The 25499-nt window shown below is 36.4% G+C and overlaps 1 protein-coding gene across 3 annotated transcripts in view; it reads left to right on the forward strand.

The window, feature by feature from the left end:
- Nucleotides 1-25499, forward strand: part of PDE4D (phosphodiesterase 4D) — a 624748-nt gene that overhangs the window by 316370 nt on the left and 282879 nt on the right. The window contains exon 1 of one of the 3 annotated variants that reach the window (XM_056324010.1): nucleotides 13740-15979. The exons of the other annotated variants lie outside the window; for them this stretch is intronic. Within the exon in view, the coding sequence (XP_056179985.1) occupies nucleotides 15933-15979 (47 nt within the window). The 5' untranslated portion in view covers nucleotides 13740-15932. Of the gene's footprint in view, nucleotides 1-13739; nucleotides 15980-25499 lie in introns of those variants that run through there. 3 annotated transcript variants of the gene reach the window in all.

The raw sequence follows: 25499 nt of genomic DNA on the forward strand, positions 1-25499 counted from the left end.
TTTCTATAATTATTTTCATGTATGTTTTTCATATGAAAATATTGATTATTGTGCATTAAGGCTGTAGTTATTAGTGAGACTCTCTTGAAGCATTATTTCCTATCATATTCAAGAATATTTGTTCAGTTTTTTGTCTTACATATACCTTCTTCAGAAAAATCATGAAGGGTCATGAAATTATCTTCCAGGAGATGTGTAATGATTGAAAAATAATACTCCAATGGTTAGTTACAGTTGGCCCTCAAACTCATGTTTAAGTGTCACAAAGGAATTTATTATTGAACAGTACTACATACACCATTCATTTATTGCTTTAACAATATTAATTATCTTTGGCATTCATAGTTGGCTTTACACCTTGAAAGCACTTTCTAAAGAATAATTAATCTTTGCAAAATCATGTAAGCTAGATCTGACTAAGATTGAAAATGTTTCCTCCAGGAGTAATTTTTTTGTGTGGCATAGATAAGGTATCGTACAATAATAAAGCAAAAAAATTTATATCGAAAACTTTCTGGTCATCCTTTTTGATACAGCTTATGCATAATTTTTGTCAAAGTCTTTATTAACGGTTCATTATGCAGTATAATATTTCTATATGTGTTAAAGACATTTTTGTACTGTTAAAATATTAACACAGAGAAATACATAAAGACTGAATGAAAAACATCATAACTAAGAGATTCAGAGGATATCAGCTGATGAAACAATCCAGAACAGAATACAAAAGAATAGTTCAACCAGTGGAAGCATTATGACATGATGCTTCAACGCACTTTAATTTCTGCCTGTATTCTTTTAATAAACTTAGGCAAAATTATCTGAAGCATGTTTTGATTCTGTCAGGCTGCAACACTAGTAGCTGCAAGTTACAATTTTCAATGTTCTGAATTCATAGAAGACCTGTGTGCCAAGATTTCATGTTACTTTATTTCAGATCAAAATATCCATTTGGGTCTGCTGACACTGAAGGAAAAATACTTTTGTGTGCAATAATTTTATGCACGTCTATTACAGTGCACCTTCTCTCAGTCTAGAACTTTTCTTCTTCAACTAATGAACATAACTTCTTGCCAGCTGTGCAAAATGTGAAGTTATTGCAAAATATGTTTGGAAATTTCCTGTGAACTTTATTGTTTATATATCTACAGATAGTTTCAGGGTTTCTTTTTCAAATTTTATTCCATATGAGAAATAAAACTAGGTTTAGTTATCAGCTCTCTAAAGGATGATTGAAAAGTGGTACTTACTGCTTAAATAATGGAACTGGGGGTTTCATATCAATTTATTAATACTGTCTTCTAAGCACTAGAGTGAGAGGAGGAGCAGGTGATCTTGGCTTTAGGCAGCATTCCCTTCCATACAGGTGTCATGGTTTCTGCCCAGATAGGCCATTACTCACACTTATAATTTACAACAGCCAACTCCTCCTTTAAGTAGCAACTGACAATTTTACGTTGAGCATGATTTCTGCACTAATTTAATCTGGCTTTGTCCCAGTTTAAAAAAAATATATATCTGTGTTTCAGTGTTAGAAGCACAGTGTGTATTAGTCAAACCTATCAGTAAAGATATATAATTTGGAAAACAAGTGTTGGTTTTGTTCATACCATGGTTTGTTTATTCTTTTTTAATTCATTAATAATCTCTCATGAATAAAAGGAAATAGCAATACTGAAGCTAGATGTGGCGGAAAAAGCAAAGTGCAGAAAGAAGCTATATGTAATAGGAAAGAAAATGTCAGGAACTGCCTGATTTTTCAAGTGTTGAGCTTTCCAAATTCCTATTCATTCAGTAGAGCTGCTGTATGTCCAGCCCTCTGGAGCACAAATTCAGATATTCAAATCTTAATTTAGGCAATTCTGTTATTCTCCTAGTTTTGAAGTGTTGGTTTGCCCATGAATTCTTTCTTTGGAAAATCAGAGCTTACATTATTTTTTTTTTAAAAAAAGAGAGTATTGCACTGTACTCTTTCAAGTGATCAACTAACAACCCAAAAAGTCTAAAAATGTCAATTAGTTGAAGTTTCACTTGTTGGAGTTTAAACATTGATTTAAATGAGTGTTTAGAGCTGTTTTTCCCAATCTTTTTGCAAACCAACATCACTTTAGAAATTTGAAAATTTTCTGGGTTCTTACAAGTAGTAGACTTGTAGTCCTCATAACAAAGATCTGTAAAATTATATGGAAGGGTTTTGTTTGCCCCGTGTCAAATACAATATGAATAATTTCGTTACCAAGAAATTCTTGCATTCTTTCCTCAACAGAATATCTTCTGGAGAGTGAGAGTCTTCTGGAGAAGTGGCAGTAAAATATCAGAATAAATAGTCGAAAATAGTCCAGCAACAATCTCTATTTAGTCCGCTATTGGAACAAGTTGCAAAGTTAACACCTGACAAAATACACTAATATGAGTAATTGTGAGAAGATATAAGGTAGTCAGATGCAGGCATCAGGCTTTATTTGTAATCGTATATCGCATTCTGGTAACAGGTTTATTCAGCTGGCAACCTATATGGCTATTTTGTGAAGAAGTCATTCACTAGTTTTCAGTTTTAGCTTAGTATTGCAATAGGAAAGTTTAAGTCATATTTATTATACAGCTGTCTTATATTTGAAGTTCTAAAGATCATTTCCACAATGAGTTATCTAACTAATCCATGCAGGAAATACTTTGGGCACAAATCAGCTTTTCATTATTTTAAAACACAAACCATGAGGGTAGTAAGAAATTATGTGTACAGCTTTACTATCATTCTGCAGGGAGTAATGAGATGGTTCCGTCCCAAGTTATACAGTACTGAGGGAGATTATCTGAGGCAATCTCAGATTGTCTGAGATACAGAAACTGAAGCAGAATATCTGAGAATTTCAACATATCAAGGCTGCCATCCTCCTTTATGGACAATGACATTTACTCAAAAAATCAGTGTGTGGCCTATGATTACTGATAAACATCTGTTCTGTTTCTTCATACACACAAGCTTTCAAACTATAGAGCAAAAAATCATAATATTCTCAGAAGACTCCAGGAAATACATGTTAAGGGAATAATTTTCTAAGGAAAAAATATTTAGGATTTATACAGACAGCTTTTTTTGTTTCATTTAATTATCAAAAATTCCCTGCAAGATTTTGAAAATAGGGAACATCATCAAAAGCATGCTCTCTTTCACCTTTATTTTAGCTAATTTATCCCATATGCAACCTTGTTGGATAATTTCATATGAAGACAGACACCAGTAAGAGCTTTTGAAGGTTGTTTTTAGATGACCTATCACTATTTATCAGACTATCAGAAAAAAAATAGTATTCTAGTAACTTCAGTCAAAAGAAGAAATCTGAAAAATGAACATTTAGGAAAAAATAACTTTCAAATTACCCATTTTCTTGATTAATCTTTCTAATAATCTCTCTTAGGTTTTGTCTACTTTGCACTTGGTGTTTATTACTGAAGTATTGCAAATAGTCTACATTAATATGTGTAGGTTTGGATAAATAGCACAAGCAGCACAGTCACTATGGCCCAGGTATAGTATTCTGAGTAAGCATTTACTTCAGACAGCGCTGCCTTGACTTTCTGTACTGCTAAAAAGTTCCCATGTTTCTCATGGGTTGTGTTGGCAAAACAAAGTAAGACCAAACTATGTTATAATAGCTTTCCAAATTTCCCAAGTGTTAGTAGCTAGTGATCAGAAGACTTGACTTCAGAGACCTAATCTTCTAACTGGACCTGCAAAGGATTGCCTTTGTGCCAGTTATATGGTCCCATTTCCAATCAACAATCAAATACCAGAAAAAGATCTAATTTGTTTAGGTTTAGTGTCACAGAGATGACTTCTGTTTGCAGGAATATTTTAATACAGCGGGAAAGTAAGTTCTCACTTTTGTTCACTAGATCTAATATTTAGCATCTAAGGATAATGCATATATAGTGGAACTATATGTAGTGCAACACCTTGCTATATCAGTCCAGGGATAATGGGAAACTAGGCATAGGTTCAACTGATCCTGCAAAGGCATCAAATGTATGTCTACCTTAAAGTGTATGAGTCTCACTGTGTCTCACCATGTCATCTTGCTTAAATAATTTGCCAAATGGAGGGAATTCTCTGAAGAATATTTCAGTAGCCTGGTAGGAGACCAGTCAGTAGTAGAGCTGTCTAAATCTGCTAAAATTGTTGCCTGTCTCAGAGATACCCAATTTAGGACTCTTTTCTTAAAAAAAAACCTGTGAGCATATAGGAAAAAAGGCATGATTTTGTTTTGTGCACTTCATAAAACCTGATTCTCCAGTTTCTAAGCCTTATAATTTTCACAGTCTGAGATACATTGAGGGGGAAGACTTCCATTTCTTGCATTATATATGTTTGAGGAAATAATCAGTGAGGCTTTCAGGACTTCTCAGTTTGTTCACAATCACACTAGTAGTGGTTAATACCATGGATAGCATTAGGTTACTCAGCATTTTCAGTGATGTAAATGCAGTAGGATTTGGACTTCAGTCTTTAGAAAAAGCTGCTAAACTCATCAAATTTGAACTTCAGTCTGCAAACCAGAAGTGTTTGCTACTTAGATTGTCACATGTTTGCTCTTTATTGTACTCCTCTAAATAATAAATTAAAAAGAAACTAAGAGTGGCTTTGTATACAGGGAATATTGGCCCATATTCATTTAATAAATCTCATTAAGTACTTTATAATCAGCTTATTATTCTGCTTCTGTAAGAACATTTTAGTCCTCTGTTAAGAACATTTTAGTCCACTTCTCTATGTAATGAATAATAAATTCCCACTGTTTTCTACCTAATTTAGGACTGTAAACCATTTGAGATAAAGTTCTTGTCTGTTTTACATCTTTTAGTTAACCTAAGTGTCTGTGGTTCTATGTTGCTATGAAATATCATGTATTTATTGCTGAGTACTTGTCCATACACATTCCAGCTACATACACAAAACCAATAAAATTTTTGTCCAGCGGTGTATACTACAGCAACTTCTGTATACTATTCCTGAGACAGTAGGAATCTCCTAATACTATAAAAGGTCTAGTTTTTTCCTATCATCTGCAGCTGGGAGACAGAATTGTTATCTGAATTAGCTTTCATTTGGGCACTCTGCAATTTAAATGATGTGGTTTCGTTAAATTTGGAGAAAAAAAGAGAATTTTGGGGGTTGATTCTTAACCACATTTTACTTAAGAAGCAGATACTGCACTGTCTTTTTAATGATGAGTTTTAGTTCCTGTACTTTAATACATGTTACAAATACATGTATTTTTGTTAGAATACAAGTTGTCACTTAATTATAGAAATTGCCAGACAGGAATATACAATTACACATTCACATTTTGTGCACATCTGACACGCAAACAACAAAAAAATGAGTATTTGTGTATAAAAGGTAATTACCATGATCATTCCTGTCCTACCAAATAATGGAATATTATTTGTAAGATTGTGTGTACCAGTAAGAGGACAGCATTGTGCAGTTTGTGCATATGCATCATATATGCGCCCTGCAGACTCCAGGAGGCTGGTGGACTGGTTCTAAAGACACCTGTGAAAGGCAATTAGAAAATAACTTCAATATCAGTTAGCAGAAATTAGCTCTATGGGATCTGTGCATCCACCGGTAGGGGGAGGGGAATTACAGTTCTATGAATTGAAAAACATAATACTGAACATTAAAAGGAAGATCTTGCATAGCTACAGAATTATTGTTTTGGGTGAATGTCACCTAGTAGAAGGGGCTCTTCTGCAAAAAGTACTTGCATTTGTATAGAAACATACCAACTTTGTTAAATAAAATAGTACCAGGAATTATGATATTATGAGAAACTTAAACTTCCCGTGTTTGTGTTGCAAAAAAATCTGTAAACGATGGCAAAGATTAGATAGTCTGACAAGATAAATCTGATCGATTTCTTTATAAAATCCTCAATGAACCAACAGAAAACAAAAGTTGCATGAACTGTAAAAGTAGTATAAATAAAAGAGGAGAAGCAGCAGAATAGACGTGTTACAGGGTTGGCTGTGGAATTGCAGGAAATGAAAGAATATCTTCCTTTGTCTTGGTTTTAAGAAATTAAGAAAATTATTTTAAGCCTCAGGGCTTGGAGGATAGATAATAGGAACAAAGATTTGTAAATCTAAACTGCTACAATTGATAAAGAAGTAAACCTGAGGCATTAATGCTCTTAAATTATGGGGAATGGATGCTATTTGTTCAAGAACTCTGAAAGAACTGGTACAGGAAATCTTTGATCTTGTAGTAGGGAACATTAATAATATTATAAAATCCAGAATGGTGTAATAATAAACATGTTACTTGATTTTGAAGAGATTGGAAGTGATCTAGATAGGTACCAGTGCCTTTTTCTTTTTTAAAAATAAATAAATCATTTCAAGACCAGAATCACTAGACATAAAGACAAATAGAAAATGAGTTAAAACCATACCATATATGCTTGCTAACTTAGAGTTGCTCTCAGCGATCTTAATATTTTGCAGACAAAGTAGTATGTGGACTCATGTAGATGATCTTTGTTGTAATGTAAGCTGGGAAATTCCTGTTTTAACTAAAAACATGGGTATTAGTAATAGACTTTAAGGCAGATGAGGAGCTAGTAAAAAAAAGGCAACAAAGGACTGTCAGAACGTAAGTAGTATTTCCCAAGTAAGACGCTACTAGAGTTCTAGGATTTGACTTAACACTTTTATTCATGGTTTTCTTAAAAACGTTAGGCTGTAGTACACTAGTGACACTTGCATATGACTCAGTGTTACGAAACTATCACTATAGAGAAGAATCAGATAACAGGATCTTAAAGTAGTTCAGTAGGTGGGAATGTGATGCTTAGAAGTTTTAAGTCCTGAAACTTTTTGAAACTATGAAAGGAAATATCTACCTATCCAATGAGGATAGGCTGACCACAAGAGAAAGACAAGTTCAGTGACTCAGCACTACTTAACATTACTTTCATAATTGCTAACCCTCTTTATGACATAATGTCAATATTGAAACTATTTGATTTTGCAGGCCCTGGAGGTTTTGACATACTACATTTATTGATGCCTAAGTTACAAACAGACAGATGTTCTTTACTCATATACAAAATTAAAACCAACAAAAACAAGGCAAATCAGGGCAAACAGAAAAGGTTTTCACTCATTAGTATACATTACCTCTCAAATATCTGACTTCATATTCTGATTTCAGAAAGAAATTATACTAATGGTTCATCTTTTTTTCCCTGAAAAGCTGTGTCAAAAGTTCTGATTTGACAGAAAGCTAGAGGATCTAGATTGTTTATAGTAAAAATATGTTATTGCAAAATTCATTAAGGTGTCTGGAGAAGTTTCAGGAATCCTCATATAGAAAACAGTCTAAATTTATTTCCTCTTATTTCAATTTCTTAAAAGCAAAACCAACTGCAGTATATCTGTTCCCATCTCAAAAGTAACAAGAAATATTTTCCATGAATAAGCAGTTTCAGACAAAACAGAAATCTGCTTATTAATGATTCTAGTACAACTGATCTACAGCTCGTAGCTTTATGAAGTTTTTGTGAGATTATTAAAAAATAATTCAAATGTTCTAAACTATATTATAAATCATAAAATGAAATGTAATTGAACTGTATATTTGAAAACATAAAAAAGTGTTCTTGATAGAAAAATACAACGTTAGGAGACATTACATTTCTCAATGTCTCATAGTATTGTCCCTTATTTTTCATGTGTCCCATTCTAACGCTTCCCCTTTCCCATCCAAGAAAAGATGCCACCCAGGCATCTCTAAGTAAGATTCCATATGAATTCTCAATTAAGAGTCCTTTGTCTCCATTTCCTTTTGTAAATCATTTCTGTATTCTTCAGTTCAGGTAGTTATGATTCCTTTTATAAAATATAGTTGTGTTCAGAATACATATGATGCTTGGCAATATAGAAAGAAGCCATCTTCACTAGGCAAATATGCAAATTTGTAGCAAGTGAAATGCAAACATTACCAGATGCAAGGGGGAAAAAGGGGGCTTTTTTAATGCCAGGCAAAACCCCAGAGATGTTGTAGGCTACCTTTTCTCCACAGCCCTGTAGAGAAGGTAAAGCTATATGGACTATAGCTGAGTTTCCAGGGTGCATAGTAAAGGCATATTTTGTGATTTAAAAAATGTAAAATATTCCTAGTGAATACCTATGCCCTTTCATGTTGATATTCTTCAGTTTCTGGAAAGGTTACGTTTTGTCATGTAAGATTTTCAGCTATTTTTGAATACTCATGCCAACATCCCCTTGTAGAGGAAAGAGCAGAAGGCTTTCCAGAAGTCTTCAATACACTTTTCAGTTAATCTAAGTATGGGCTGCTAGCAGGAACTGTTCTGTTAACTCCATCTTGTATGTTCACATGCCATCTTCAGAACATTTTTAATGTACCCGGGTTTGGGACAAAAGAATTGAAAATAGAAACCTGTTTTATCAGATAAATTTGTGAGCAAAATAAATAATCCTTATTTTGGCATTGCTTATCAAATTGAAGACAAAGTAAACAAATATATAGAATTATCTTGAATTCTATGATTTGTTCCACTTTAAGCTTCTTCTCCAGCATGAATATAATATTGTATCATACTACAGTAACAAATATTTACTGGAATAAATTTAATTTCTCTGATTTTTTTCAAAGTATGAACAATTAATATGTCATTCTACCTTGCCATTTAAGGTTTAAATACTCTGAACTATGTTCTATTTGAAATAGAGTATGACTAAAAATAATGCACAATAATCTCCCATGTTATAGAATGGGTCATAACTATTCACTGGAAGGTTATTTAATCTGACTTTATTTTGTTGCCATTGTATAAATAAAAAAGTGTAATTGTTTTCTCAATGTTTCAGTTTTACAGTTGTGAAAATAGACAGTTTTCTTAAAGTCCTGCCAAAATGTTTCTGGGAATTTAGTCATACCTAGTATTTTCACTGACATAAAATTTTAGTTTGTGGTTACCAGAAGTCACTTCCTGTTTCACAGCTGGCACACGTCCAAACTGCTAATGTGGTGCCAGCCACATATTCCGTAGCCATGAGCTGCATAACTTAAGTGACCCCTTACAGAGAGCTCAAGCTCTGCTTCTGACCATAAATAAGATAGCTAGGACACAGGAGGCAAAATGACTTGATAAATATGAGCTTAAACTAATCCTCATTTTAATACGTTAAACCTCTATTCTGTCAGCAAACTAGACTGTTTGCTTTTCTTCTTGCCACTTTTCTTAAGGAAAAGGTGATTTGTGGGTCAGTAGGTGGGCAGGGAAAGGGTTTAAATGGCAAAAGAGAACAATGATCTGCCATTCCCATTTACATTGCTTTTGCATACATGCAAAGTTTCTGTTTGTATTTGTGGAATAACCTTAAGGCATCTGAACTCTGTCTTATGCAATAGGGAAGAGACGAGTCTATGAGCATACGCAGTGCTGCCAAATCTAGAGACACAGGTTGCTATGCAGGACAGTTATTTTTCTTCAGTCATCAACAATCGGTAGTATTAGGGGAGCAAGACTATTTCTCTTCAAATGAGACAAAATGGTAATTTAATCTTCCTGAGATGTATTTGCATTCCTTTTCACATCAGTCCATCTACTTAGTTTAAATCTATGCAACTTTATGGAGCTTTAATGTCAATTATAAGTAATAAATGGCACAGCAAAAGTATAGTGAGAACTGACATTTACCAAGTGAGATGAGGAACAATAATTATTTTTGATACACCTCAGCAGATCTTACAATATAGAATGAGATTACCTGAAACCGTTTCTTGCTCTAATTGAAGGGGAAAGAGAGAGGGAGACAGAAGAAGCTAAGAAGTTAATAAAAGACACATAAAATATTAATTTTTCAAAGTTCTTGACTGAAGAACCTTTGGACTTCAAAATGGTCTGTGGCTTAGATGGAGAAGAATGTTCTGCTCAAATTACATTTATAGTTGAGCACATCATTTTCAGAACAAAAATATACTTGATAACTAAGCTATTTAACTCCTTAAGGGATAGCTGCAAGCTCTCAGTAACATTACCTAATTCATGACTGTTGTTCAAAAGTGAACATGTTTTCTGAAGTTCTCTGTTTCAGTGTTCATTTCAATGAGATAATTATGGCTCTAAGCTGTCAGCCCCTGAGGGCAGGTTATGTGGAGCAAGTTATATTCACCCTGCATAGCATCCATTTAGACTTTCCATGGGTACAAACAATTTTTCTCTGTCATTTTTCAGTTCAGAGTGTCTGAAACCAGGCAAGTCTCTGTCAGAGCCCACTGGAATAGTGTTTCTGTATCATAACACCAAAATGCAAGTGGCTTGCCTGATGACTCATCATGAAGATGTCTGAGGCTGGAAGGCCTATATGGGATGCACCAAGACTGTATAGGAAGAATAGAGATAAATAAACCCGACTGTTATCTGGACTCCTTGTAGCAAAGTGCTTCTGAAGTTGCACATGTTTTTCTCTGAAAGAATAGTTTATTGGAAAGAGATCCAATAGTGAGCTTATTTCCACACAGGATGAATGGTAAGAGGAAGCAGACAGGACAAAAAGCAAAGTTACTTCGCTTGACATACACTCATATAACACCTGTCTATAAGTAAACAGTCTAAACTGGGGTAAAAGAGCTTATTGCTTACTCTGTTGAGGATTCTGATGAGAAGAATTTGTGCCTTAACTTTACATGCTACTATAATTGAAGACAACTTCAGTGGACCTAAAAAGTTGTATGACTAAAGACCTACTACTTGGTTGATTTCCTTTAACCGTATGTAGTGAGATGCATTTCTTACCACTTCATTAATCAAGGTGATTTTTTAATCTATATGGTTTTCATAGAGAATTTATAAATATTAAAGGGATCCTAACACTCAAAATATAGAAACGAATCCCATGTATGGGGAATTGTCACATGCATACATTATATTTTTGTAATAGTGCACATGAATCAATATTAACCTTCAAGTGATTGTTAATTTTCATTCATTTCTTTCCTTCTTTTTTGGGTAATCTCTTAAATAGTTTTTTTAAAAAAAAAAAAGCATTCCAAAATGCCATGGTTTGCTGCCTTTTTTTTTTTTCTTTCAAATAATTTTCATTTCAGCCTTCTTTCTGAAGGCTGAAACTACTGGTCTGTACAATATTTATGTTAGCAATATGTTTCTTGCATTAGCCTATATCACATACCTCAGACCTGACCTCAGTGAATGCTCCTTGTCACTGTTAGCATATTTCAGGCTCCATAACCATTCATTTCCTGGAGGGTATTTGGAGACTTTGTATACAAGTATGAAGTTTGATAAGGCTTTTTTGTTGATATTTGAGTGGAATCTACTTGTGGAAGACACCAGTCCTTCTTGCATACTGTCAAAAAATCCCACTTTGGTCCCTATCATTATTTATCAGTGACACTGATGAAAAATTCTCTGTAGTCATTAAGAGCCGGCTTTTAAGCATCTCTTTAAGCACTAGCTTTATCTTCCTAGATTCATGTTTTGCCCTATGTGTTACTGTACTGTCACCAAAATATTTGATTCAATGACTTCTTTTTGCCCCTTTTTGTAAAAATCGAAAGATTTAGTAAGTTAAACAGATGTCTTCAGACAATTTGTCTTCATTCTTAGCATACAAATGGTAGTCCTGTATGACCCTAGTGCAGTTTCTGTCTTGTGACCTGTATGGTTTGTATTATATATTTTCATTGGTTTTGTTGGGTTTTATATTAAAAATCTGACACTAGTAGAACAGTAGTTCTTGCTTCTAAGAGAAGCACTATCTTCGTTAGTAGGGCCTGTAGTTATAGGACAAGGGGTAATGTTTTAAACTGAAGGTTGATTCAGACTAGATATAATGAAGAAATCTTTTACAATGAGGGTGGTGAGACACTGGATCAGGTGGCCCAGAGAGGTGGAAATGCCCCATCCTTGGAAACATTCAAGGTCAGGCTGGGTGGGGTTCTGAGCAACCTGATCTAGTTGAAGACGTCCCTGCTCATTGCAGGGGGGGTTGGACTAGATGGCCTTTAAAGGTCTATTCCAACTCAAACTGTTCTATGATTCTATGACCACGACCAGAAATGTCACAAGGTAAACTCTTTCTCTGGTGTCTGCTGCTGCATTTGCAGCTTATGTGAAGAGGTAAAGAAAATACTCTATAGGGTTTCAGTTTAACTGACACAAACCTTAATCATATCTTAAGTGAATCTTCTGCTGTCACTAATAATTGAAAAGCTGTGCACTGTGGGAGGAAGACTATGTGGAAATTTAAAAAAAAAAGGAGACCCAACTAATCCTCTATTTGGTTCTGCAACCCACAAAGAACAGAATGGAAAGACATTCACAATTTTGCACTCTTTAATAGGCTGATTAAAAACCAGGTCTATGGGACATACTCTTCGCTCCTGCCTGCTCAGATGTTTCATTGGGTAGTCAGAAATGCAAGCTTCCCAAGCCCGGTAAGAGAGAGAAAAAGAATTGATCCTCACTCAGTAGTCCACTGTAACTATTTGGAAGCAAGAAGTGCTTCCAGATAACCCGGTTCCTGCTGCAAACATATTTTATCCATTACCTAGTTCATTTTAAAAGAAAATTCTCAAGGAGGCCTTGTAGAAGTGACTGGAATCTGGGATTCCTCCATCTCAGGGAACAGCCATTACCACTTGTAGACTCCTATCTGTGTTCCTGCTTTTCTCCCTCCAGCTTCTTTGTGCCTAGCCTAGATTCTGAAAAAATGGAAAAGATGCACTAGACTTTCCTATAGCCTAAATTCTAATGCTCAGAGCACAGTTCTGGTAGCAGAGCCACAGAATCAAAGCGAAATCTGCTTTGAATTGGGTTTTTTTCTCTTTTTCTACCTGAAACTGTGCTTGAACTACTTTTTCAAAGAACTTGGTGAACCTGAATTGGAACTGACATACCAAAATGCTTATCCTTTTTTTTTTTTTTAAAGAAAAAAAACACAACAAAAGCCACTAAAATTAATGTCACTAAATGTTTTTAGCTGTTGCATGTTTTTTTTCAAGGTGAACTGATTAACAAGCTATTATGGGCTTGAACTGGAAGAATTTCACAGATCAGCCTATACTGGAAATGTAACAAAAATTATTTACTGATTAAAGTCTGTGCCTTTAATTCATAGCTGCTTTGGAAAGCCTATATATTGTGTATTCCACTTTGTGAGTTCTTTAACTGGTTTGTAATGCTATATAGTAACTTCATATACGCCCACTCTCCTTCTGCAACTCTGCTTCTGAATGAAATTAGTTGAGTCAATGGGTGCTATGCTTTGTGCTGAACTTAATACCAAAGAAAACCAGATAAATTGGCATATAGCTGCAGAATAGACTCGCTCATGGATTTCAGATGTGTTAGGTGCCAGGTCAGTGTTAAGAAGCTCTTTCTCAAGATAGTACAAGGCATTAATTAAGTCTAGTGTTGAAAATGTCAGTGCCCATGGATGACTGGGCAAGTATGCAGTTAGGTAAGTGCAATATGAAATAATAATGATGGTGTAGCATTTGGTGTAGTTAATATTTCATAATAAGTGGATGTAGCCTAGAGAAAGCAATAGACAACTGGATCAGTTAGACGTAATGTATTTTCATATACAGATTAATCACACAACCTTGCAGTTTTCACAGTTTTGTTTGTACTCTTTTCAAATGTCTCTAGTATATATTCCCAAAGTGTGTATGTGTGTGTGTGTTTGTGCGCATGTGCGCTTTTTACATAAAGCATGAGCATATCACAACACTTAAAACAGCTTACTTGGTCTTTACACTATTTATTTTTATTAAGCATGATTATATACTTTGTAATGCCTTAATGAAAAAAGGCTAATTCTCATTCTCACCGTTCCTAACTCTCAGTGTCTGCTTTCTATCACGGCGGTATTTCAAAAAAAAAGAAACTCCAATCTTCTGCACAGAGTAGTAGTGACATAAATGATGCTGGAGTCCTTTTAAATTTTGGAATCTGTTGTATTTTGGTGCTCCAGAACTTCAAAGTACAGCAATATACAAATGTGTGCAGCAGCACAGGCTACCTTTTTATTACTGAAATGAAATAAAACTACTTCACTGTCAACACATTGTGACATTCAAGCAGTTTAATATTTTATTCTTCCTTCAGAATGGCATCAGCTGTACTAGGGCTAATTTGGGGTATTGTAGAATAGAGCTGACAGCAACAGAACTGCGCTTAAGGAAATAGGATCTATAAAAATGTGCAGTGCAATACCTTATCATGTTACTCCTAAGTCCACCCACACCCTCATCAAATACACTGTTATCACATGTTTTAATGTCATTGAAGTTGCAGCTGGCTTCCATATTGCAGTATTTCCTGTCCAAAAGGGCAAGGGGTTGTTTGAAGTTTAAAGGGTCTCAGTGCAGCGCAAACCATTCAAAAAGAATGGCCAGCACACGGTGCATGGCCTGGGAACGCTGAAGCACAAAGGCTTGCCTAGAAATCTTTCACATATCAGTAGAGAGCGACACTGTGAACCCTGCCTCCTACGTGTGTCTTTTCCCACGGATTTTTGCACCTTCTTGCAAAATTGTCTTTGCTTTCGGCCACCCGGGAGAAACGTCTGAGGACGGCTCTCCGGCTTGGTCCCCCCCAGTGCCGCCGTCCCTTTCCCCTCCCGGCGCCGGCGGGAGCGGCAGGGCAGGATGCGCTGTGTCGGGAGAGCCCACCTAGAGGGCCCCCTTGACGCCAGCGCAGCCTCTGCCAGCAGAGCCCTCGCCGCAGCCGAGCCCAGTCTGCTGCAGAGTAAGTACCACGGAGTCCGCAAGTGTCCGGAGCTGCTGCTGGGCGAGGACACGGGCAGCCCGAGGGGTAGGTTGGAAATTCTTGTCAGGGAAAAGGAAGCAAGAGCCTGTTGCCTGCGTTGCTTCAAAATATACGTCGTCTCTTTTGCCCGGGCTTGAGAATCCTCCCGAGGATATTTACCAGAGCGTCAAGGAGGCATAACTCCTATCTGGGAGCTGAATTGGGAAAAAAGGACAGCAGAAAAAAAAAAATGCTTAGGTAACATGGGACTTAAAGCTTTGCTTTCATTTTGCAACGTACAGAATGATGCACATGGCTTTATATACAGTGTAACATCAAAACAGAACTAGGTTCTGCAGTGCAAGAGTCAATAGCTTAGTCATTTTACTTAAAGGGGGCAGGCAGCTTCATAATGGGGTTAGACAGCAAAAATGAATTTGATCATTGTATGCTCACATCTCGTGATGGTATCTAACTGTAGTCGTGTCCTATGGAGCGGAAAAAGCATACTTCCTTCCTTCTTTCTTAGTTAGTTGAAGAAACAAACCCACAGTATCCAATTCAGAAATAAGTTTGGGTTTGTTGTACATGGCTATTAAACATCATCCTTTTCCCTGGGCTTGTAAGAAAGGAAAACTGCATTAAAGCGATCACTAATGAATATGTGTCTAAGAAAGAAGAAAAAGCAATATTCATTTCTGAACATGGCAAAGCAATCTGAAGTTACGTATCTTCCCCTAACCACTGATTTGGCACGGATGACAAGAAACTATCGTTTGACTAACCTTTTCCAACTGTCCAAAATGCTGCATATGAAGATGCTTTAATTCCCAGTCAAAGCACTTGGATTTTTATCAAGGCATTATCACAACAGTTTCTATATACTGATTAGTTTAATGTTTTTTAAGTAGCAAGTGATGCATAAATGGATGGACATGTACCTAGAAAACCCTGTGAGAAGTATTTCTTCAGATCCTGGGAATTTTTATTTTTGTGGATTACAGTAATTCTTGCAATAATCCCTGCTGTTAACTGCTCGTGCAGTGTTCTGGAATGCATCTATGAATACCACAGCAGATAAATCTGTCTGACAAGGAAAACACTAATGCTGGAAGATCTGTGAACATGATGCATGTGAATAATTTCCCCTTTAGGAGGCATTCATGGATATGGTGAGTAATCAATACACATTAGAGATTGTTAAACTCAAAATGCCTGTTTGCAAAATACTGTGGCAACTACCAGATGCTATGTTTTTTCCCTACATTACTATCAAATGAGAACTAACTGGGCTATAAGGAGAATGAAAATCTTACGGAGACAGTAGAGGTGAAGTAATATGAGGTTGGCACTCCTTTGCCTTTACATTGTTATGGTCATGTTTCTTTTCTGTGCTCCCATTTGAGCAGGGAGATGTATTTTCTTGATGTGTCAAAGCAACGCGTATTCCCATTTCTTTCTTAGCCTGACTTGAATGAAATAATGAAGGTATCTTTTCTCCCTATGCTACTGTGTTGTTTGTTCTGGAACTTGTTTATTTATATACATTCCAGTGACCTGAAAACCGGAAAAAATGCTCATTCATATGATGATTCAGTAATGTTTAATAAATGTTTTTGTATGCTAGGTTCTGAAATGTGGTTATTTGGAGGACGACCATATAGCATTAAAATCCCTTTATCATCATTAAAACAGCTGTTTCCTCTTTGAACCACAGGCATCTACACTTCTGGCTCACTGCAGAATATTCCTCTGTAACTTTCTGTGCGATGTGGTGCAGTTAACTTGCGTGTAAATTCTACCAGTGGCTGTTGCGTCATGTCTTGCTCCTGGTATTGGCATTAGTGTCCTGGTTAGTGCTTAATGAGTATTATCAGGTGAGGCAAGAATACTTACCCAGAAAAACTTTTGCTCTTTGTGCGAATATTGAGTCTTGCAAAATATTAGAAGCAAACATGTTATGGAAGCTCTTTTTTAAAAAAACAACTGCATGGGAGTTGAGGGACTGGGTTCAGAGTGTACCTTTGTCTGACAGATTTGCCCTTAAGGCGTATGCTGGCCTCTGCCCGCAACCGGTTTGCGGGAAAACGGAAGAAGAGGATTCTTCCCTTGGGAACGCGCGAGCAAAGTTCTGAAAGCCGCGTTCTTTTTGCGGTATTTCGAAGTTGTCTGCGGGGGCAAGCGGGCGCCGAGGCCCCGGGCCGGCAGCACCGGCGCTGGCGTCACCCGCTGCCGTTTGTCGGCGGCGCCGGCGGCTCCGCGCGGAGCCAATGGCGGGGCCGGAGCCGCCCGTAGCGCGGGGGGGGCGGGGCGCGGGGCGGGGCGCGGGGGGGCGGGGCGCGGGGCGGGGCGCGGGGGGGCGGGGCGCGGCGGCCGCCGGGGCGGGCGGCTGGGAGGGACCCGCCGCCTTCAGCGCGTCAGCTGCGTGCAGTTAGGGCTTTGTTTGGTGGTTTTTTTGTGTGTTGTGTGGGTTTTTTGTTTTAAATTAAATTTATGCCACGTTTCCGTAGAACCGTCTTGACCCACGTAAAACCCTTTCAGAGCCAACTTGAAACCGCGTTACCTGAAAAATGGAGCATGTGGCCTGGAACATATTTCATCTTTCTGCTTTGGCGGTTTATTTAGCAAGGCGTGTTGGGGAGGGGACTGCAGCCCACACCTAACAGGAAGGCCATTTTCATTGTTTTCTCAGAATTTGGCCTACTTCTGTTTCCAATAACTTGCAGAAATTATTTTAAGCATGCTTTAACCCCCAGAGCTCATCTTCTGATTAAGCGGTTTTCAGACATGAACCCTGAAGTCTGCCGAGGGGGGGGTGGAACAAAGCGACTCTTATTTATCTCCTCTAAGAGGATGTTACATGGTTTCCCCATGCACTCCTTGCCAGCCCCTTGCTGTCTGACACAGGATGTGAGCCCACTGCCTAGGGAAGACTGGCAGAAGTGTTTGCTAGGAAGATACATAAGGACAATTATATGTTCCACGTTACAGTTTTCATTGATGCAAGCTATAGTATGCCTACATCTGTGCTTACCGAATCCTAGATCCCTAATTCAGAATGGAAGTGTTTTTAGCATGCCATTGTTCATCTCCACTCTGAGAGAACTGGCAAATTTGCTTATTCATGCTACAGTAGGTCTGTAAGGAGCATTTGTGGGTGCCAGGGTTGTAAGCTGGCAGTCATAGCTTTTAGTTCTGAACCGTCACAAATCCATGCATCGCCTGTAAGGAATGACAACCTTTTCTGTTACGAATAGGAATTGTGACAAAGGAAAGTTTTCTATATGTATATAACCTCCAACACCCCCCCCAGCCCCCCCCACCCCCCGTGCTACTTTCAGATGTCCATTAAAGGATGATAATGAAGATAAAGGAAAGGATATCTTTCATGGGACCCAAATAGTTTTGTGTTTGTTTAATACAAATACTAGTTCATCATTGTTAACAATGTTTCCCCAATGCTGATGCAACACATCCAAGGTGTTTTGTGGCCAGCGTTGTGTACTTCATAACATTTGTAACCTTTATATGCATATAGAACCACGTATTTCAGAAGTAGGACTAATGATTTTCTGTACCTTAGAGATGTTGCTTTTTTAAGGTATTTCTAGTACCTTAGAGACATGCACTATGCCTTCATGTGCTAGTTCCTGCTTGTCTCACATGGAATGTGGGGAGGAAGACTTGGGGGACTGGGGATGGGGCGGGGAATGAACTCTTCTGAAATATAACTTACTGTTTCAAATGTCCAGGATTTCAGTGTTGTGTAACTAGTCAAGGGGGTGGATGTATTTTTGGTGTTCAGTCTTTTGTGTGGGTTTAGGGCAAGAACAGACAAGAAGTGACAATCCTGAGAGCAGGGTTTGAATGTGAACCTGTAAGCTTTTGCAAGTCTATTGAGAATTCCAGTATCTGAAGCCTCCTAGTAATGTTAGTAATAGGTAGCAACTGACTACGGACAAAAAGCAGCTATAAAATATGTATGTTCCCAGGTAGTATGAATGAGACCTATAATCTGAATGGACTCTAAAGGTCATATAAAACTGAGATTGGAGTAGGCAAAACAAATATACTTTGAAGCTGTTTCAAATAGATTGTAGAGAAGCAAATGTAAAATGCATACGATTAAAGGGGTGCAGTGGTTGGGGAAGGTCATGTCCTGGGTGAGGATAAAGTTAGTCCTAGCAGCAGTGGGAAACGTTTGTGATGATATGAGGATGAGGATGATTTTATAACTACTTACCACATTACACACTATACAGCATAAATTATGTATTAACAACATACAGCTTACTACAACTGATGCTGAAAACAATTTTAGAAACATTTACTGCCGAAGTATATAACCTAGATTTCCTAACATTACGTTTTATCTGCCTTTTTGATGCCAAAGCAAATTAAGATAAACATGGTGTTCAATTTTGGTTTGCCTAATTGTGTAAACAAATACTGTATATGCCTTTTAGCTTTACCATAGGAAAAACAGAAATGTGTTCAAGATTATCTATCTTTAAACTGGTAAAGGTTTAAAATTAATCCACAGGTGAGTACACTAACTTTACAATTTACTTAATTTGATCATTATTGCTTGGTATACTTCATATAATGCAAAATGATGCAGATGCATGGTTGTAAAGGTTGTCCTTTTCTTCAGATTAATTTGATGACTAACTTATTTTTTGAAAAGCACCTTAATAATTCCTTGAATGATTGCAATTGTTATTAAGCTTCTGTCTTCTGTTTTTGCCAGGATTCTAAAATAATGATACTGAATTGTTTATTTGTACGTTTTCTAGAAACCCACATGGTTGTCAGCCAGCCAAAAATGTTTGGCTTTCCATTCTTACGCGGGTTCTTCCATTTTGTAAGAACAGAACAATATGTAACTGTGAAGAAAACTGATGGAAAATGAAGATCTTAATGCTAATGCATGAAATAAACTTTTTGTTATGTTCTTAGGACACGATGAGTCACCTCAGCTCACTAAGGTGTCATGGCCAACTAACTCTGTCAAGTGCTATGCTCTTTTCATGGCATAACTCTTCTGGCCCAAACCAGGATGAAAAGTTTCAATTTACTCATTTGCTTGTTCTAGAAAATTCTGTGTTTATAGTGGGGAAAGAAAATAAGCTTCTTTATGAACTGCTTTTCAGCACAGTACTTAACCAGTTTTTAGATGTTTTGTACTTAAAACATTAACATACAAAATGTAGAGGAGTATCTCAGTTCTTCCTTTGGAAATCTGGATTTGAACCTGAATTTTGGGGAAAAGAAGTATGATCTCTTAAACTAAGAAGAAACTTCTTAAGACCAAAGAATGTTGTTTAACCATCTGTGGTCAGCAGGTTTTCACAGTATTGCTATAGTATGAAATGTCACCTTATTCCCCATGTTCTTACGCATAGACAGGTGTTACTTTCCTTCAGGCATTGTTGCAGTTTATTGCTCAAGTTACGATGAGTGTAGTAAGATACGGAATGAAACAAGGAGTTTAATTTTAAGGTATCTATTGTCTTTTCTTTATATTTCTTAACACCTTATCTGTCTGGTGTCACCTAGCCAGCATTCAGTATGCTGAAAATAAATGAAGGGAGAAAAATATTTCCACTGTCTGCAAATAGGGCAAGAGTTTATTTGTTTGTAAGCTGTGTTAGCAGTCCTTTGACTTTCTGTAATGTTACCATGTGAAAAGCTGAAAGATCTCCAGAAACATTAGTCAGCTAAGCCTGACAACGCCCCTGACAGACAGGCTGGGTATGTATCTGTGTATGTAAATTACAACCTTCACCACGGAAGTGCTCTGTAGTCTTCCACACAATAGTTAGGGCACTTCTGCAGGCAAAATTTCTGCACAGGCAAGATAATATAACCATATAAGCTAACGTAAACTGTCACTCGCTTTGGATGTACTAGACAGATGAGTACCCTGTTGGGACTTCAATCGATTATTCCAGAATAATAAGATCATTTAACCTGCATTTTCAGATCACTAATACATTAATCTTTGTATTACTGCAACTAATTTCAAACTGAACTTCTCTGTCTTTGGAATGTGGACTCTTGTCAAGGCCTGCCTTTTGCTCTTTGGTGCTCAGCCTACGATCTGTAAATGAAGTTGTTATTTCATAACTCTCTCCTTCGGATGCACCATCTGTTGTGTTCAAGTGAAAACACTTTGAAACACTATGTCTCATTAGACGTAGAGCACGCCTTTGAACCAGTCATTTTCAGGCTAAGTTAGAGTCAAGTTGTTTCTTGAAGGATCTTAGAAAATTGCAGAAAGTCTTGCTGTCTCTGGATATAGTCTTGATTTATATCTTCTTGGAAACTCAAGCCACAATCGTAGAAACTAAATTGAAACTTCTTTTCATAGTGAACACCTGTTCCTGCAGTTCTTCACTCTTACCTGCATAGAAAGAGCCACCTTCTCTTCTTGGGGAAGAGTTTATCTGCACTTACATTTTGGCTCAGCAAAAATTACCCTACACCTCTACCTCTTAAGCAATAGTTTAGTAATGAAGAAAAAATATTTAAATTATTATTACATTAAACATGTTGGTTAAATATGATTTATTATTTATGTTGTTTCATTTATAGAGTACTGTGTAAATAGGTTTGTAGGTACTTACATAGTTCATAAACATTCGGGCCTGACTTAAGTGGGGATGGTCTTTTGTTGACAGATAGATTCCCTGAGGATTGGAATTTGACTCCTAGTGAGAAAAGAAACAATGGCGTTAAGTATTGTAGTACGTTAACAGGTTTACTTGAAATCCACCTATATGGCATTTGGAGACAACCAAAGAATTGTCCAGGTCTATTCATAAAGATTTATTATTTTGTTTTATATTTTCAATTTGTGGGCAGGGAGAAGAGTAGAGGGAGGAAAGAGAACCGCTAAAAATATTGAAGGCTGACAATCACAAAACTGAAGATTGGCCAACAAATATAATTTACTACTTATTATAGTTTCATGTAATTAAAATAGAAGTAGTTGGGTTTCACTTGTACACTATGCTAAATGGTAGATTTTATGCTAATATTAATTCATTATTGTCTGCTGAAACTGTAACTGAATACATGACGCTTGATACTTTTTTATTACTGGATTACTTCTTTGATGATAGCAGAATGAGTTAAGATAATTTTTCTTTTAACCACCAAAAAATACAAGAATATTTCCAGTAAAAACTACTGGTGAGTAGCTGTTAATAAATGCAATCATTTTCCCTGTGTGACTCACTCCATGGGATTAGTAAAATGGAACACACAAAAGAAAAAGTTTCAAAGGAGTGGATAGGAACAAGGACAACATTTGAAAAAGAAAAGAACAATTTTGCTTAGGAAACTGGTAACTATGTTTAAATGTCTGATCCATTTTAACAGCAGAAAGGGGTGTTTACATACTTTTAAAACTGGCTAAGTTGATATTCCTAGATTACCTTGGGAATTTATTACTATTTTTAAAGATGGGTATGGAAAAATAGTATGACAATTAGTATTTTGCCTTATTTAGGCAAAATTAGTTCTCTTTCTGTTGAGAACTAATTAAAACTTGCCTGAATATTAAAGTTATTGAAGCACTGGAAAGCTACAGTGAAATTGAGTATACCTGAGTCTCAAATTTGGGAACTGTTTCTTTTAGATTTAGTTAGCTTAGCTGATCTCTTAAAAGGAGGATCTCTAGGCTTCTTGTATCACAGCTTTTAATTTTACAGAATGATTTATTCAGTAGTTTTACAAAATGTAGAAGGCTTAATTTTTTTTTTCTAAAGTAGAATGGCTTCATATTTTCAATCTTAAGGAGCAATTGGTTCAGATTGTGTTATTTCATATTGTCTCATTTTAATTGGGTTACTTTGATATGGCAGATAACAGCTTGTCCCCTTCAGGAAAACAGATAATTCTTACTGAGATGAAAAGACATGACTTTAACTCTTTCCATTTGCAATGAAATGTAGCTCCTATTTTAATGATTTTTTTTTAGTGCTTATAAAATGCTTAATTTCAGACACTAACAAATAGTCTTCAATATATGATCTGAAATACAGACACATTTTTAATGTGGTCAGTAGCTAAGGATTGAATCAGTTACCTTTGTTTATCATATGGATGTAACTCTGTAACAGAAAGCTTGTATGTCCTTCATAAGTTGTTGGCCTTGACACAACAGTTAGTTGGTAAAATTCTAAGGTCAGTTCTATGCCTAGTTGAACAATCACATGATCTTTAGAATATTTTAAGAGAAAAAAGTACTCCATGTTGTGTCATAACATTTTATACTACATTTCTTTCATTTGTCTTATTCCATGTTATTACTGGATTTATCTTTCTTTACAAAATTGTTTAAGAGTGATCTCTTTTCTGGGGATGTCAATATACACTCTCTTATTCACAAGCAATTTAAAGTTTTCAGAATTTAACTTCTTTTTAACTGGAAAAAAAAACATACAGCTCATTTGCAATATACCTTGCAGATTCAGACTGGGACAAGACCTTCAAGGCGAAATAGCCTTTCTGGTTATAGTAGAAGCATCGAGCACAGAGGCTCATATACCCTAATGATATGTGTCTGTATATCAGGGGAAAAAAAGTTTCAGAAGTTGGTTTCATTTGCCTTTGTATCCAACTGTATTCTGCATAGGCAAGTAATGCCTTCAGGGAAGTGAGGAGATTTTAGTTATCAAATTATTAATCACAGTGTTACTTTAATTTAGTGTACAATTAAATCCTTGAGACATATTAAAAATAGCAGATTAACTGTGGGTTTGAGTGCTATTTTAAGAGAAAAGTTTGATTTGGTGGATCTGGACCAAAGCTGTTAGTTATGAAATTGACCAAATATCGACCAATTAAAAATCATTTCAACACATGAAAGTCTAAGATTTTTATGCATCGTTGACTATTTGTGAAATTTTGTTTTCATGTTATGTGCATTTATGAACATTATCTTCCAGTATTAGTTTTTTGGCTAATTCATCTTGAATTGGGTAAGTGGAATAATTGAAAAAGGAATGAGGCATCTCATCCATACATACTTACAGAACTTGGGGCAGAGGAACCAGTATCGTGTTATAGTCAGTATCTAGATACATCCAGTAATGTATGGAAATCAATGCTCAACTGAACTAAAATGTACGTATTAAGGACAAAAAAATGCAATTTTAATTGTTTGGATTTGGTATATTGTGAAATAATAATGTACATATCATGCCATCCTCCAACAGCAGAATTACTTACCAAAAAAATACTGGTGTGAGGACTTAATATTTTTAGCTTGCATTTGATTGCATACATTCATCAGCTTATTTATATTTAGGCATCTAAAGAATACTTAGACTTCCAACTTCAGATGCTTTATTTAATTCTTAAACTCTGATAGAGGTATTTTAGCCAATATTTTTCAGCTCAGGAGGATCCGTAAGTTCCCAGAAACCTTCTTGAAATCTGTCATTCCAATGTTTCCTGCCCACTATAAAATAACATTTCATGCAACAGAGCTCATAACTGTCTTAATGAGCATGGCCTATGACTGTTATTGAGCTCTCATGTTTTACCTTTCCTCAGTACTTTAATTTGTAAATAGCGGATCTGAACCTTTACAGACATTCCAAATCAGCAACACTATTTCATTGTCTTGCACTGTATTTAGCTACTGTATGTGTCCTACTATATGACACTACTTTTCATCAGGCATCGTCATCTTTGTAGTGTCTTAACCTTCTACCAGTCACCAAATAAAGCAAAGAAGCTGTGGTAATAGGCAACAAAAACGACAGAATAGCTATTTTCCAAACAGGTCATAAACAGAATAGTCATGGTGAAATAAAAATTATCCCTTCCCCCATCTTGTAGGAGGTATGGAGAAATTTACACCTGGGATAAAAGTAGAAGATTCTTGAATGCTAGGCTGGTGTCATACAGAAAAGCATATTTTCATGTACAGGCCAAGAGATACCCAGCTCTTCTATCAGTTACTTTTTTTTAAATATACTTGCAGCCTTTCCACGTTTCTTGCTGGTTGTGAGAGAGTAGTTTTTTTGATTGTATTTTAATACAGTGATACTGAAACGGAGGTTTGGTAAAGGTTACCAATCAACAAATACCTATTATTTCCCTGTTGCTGTTTGGGATTTTGATCTTAACTGTCCTTGGAAATCTCTTCAGGGTAAAAGTACAGCAGTAACCGTGCAATTTTCCCCTGAGAATTTCCAGGCTCTTTGAATAACTGCCATAGAAATTGGTCTCTCCCTCCTAGAGACTCACTTGTCCCATAAAAATACAATAATCCTAGGAATTGCCCAGAGAAGGTGAGTAGCTAAAGGCTGCTGGGTTTTTTCTTCCTTTCTAATCCAACAGTATTTGGAATGTCCAGCTCACAAATACTGAAATTGCCCTTTCCAGTATTAGACAGGTGTTAGTGGGAGTGTTAGTTTGGGATAATAGGCCATTTTATTTGTTAGGAAGTTACAACGTGATAAAAAGAAAGTTAACGTGCGGTGCTTGTCATCTGTGTAATAAACATCTTCAAGTTTTAAATGGTGTAATGCTTTAATTATTGCAGTGTAAGTTGGTGAGCTATATGCTATACAATATCTTTAGCAAGAGTGGAATCTCTATACTCTGTATAATCCTCACAGACTAATCAATTTTCTTTCCATAGGATTGCATTTTGCAATTAGATGTGGCTTG

Source organism: Falco biarmicus, chromosome Z, assembly GCF_023638135.1.
Source record: "Falco biarmicus isolate bFalBia1 chromosome Z, bFalBia1.pri, whole genome shotgun sequence".
NCBI lineage: Eukaryota > Metazoa > Chordata > Aves > Falconiformes > Falconidae > Falco > Falco biarmicus.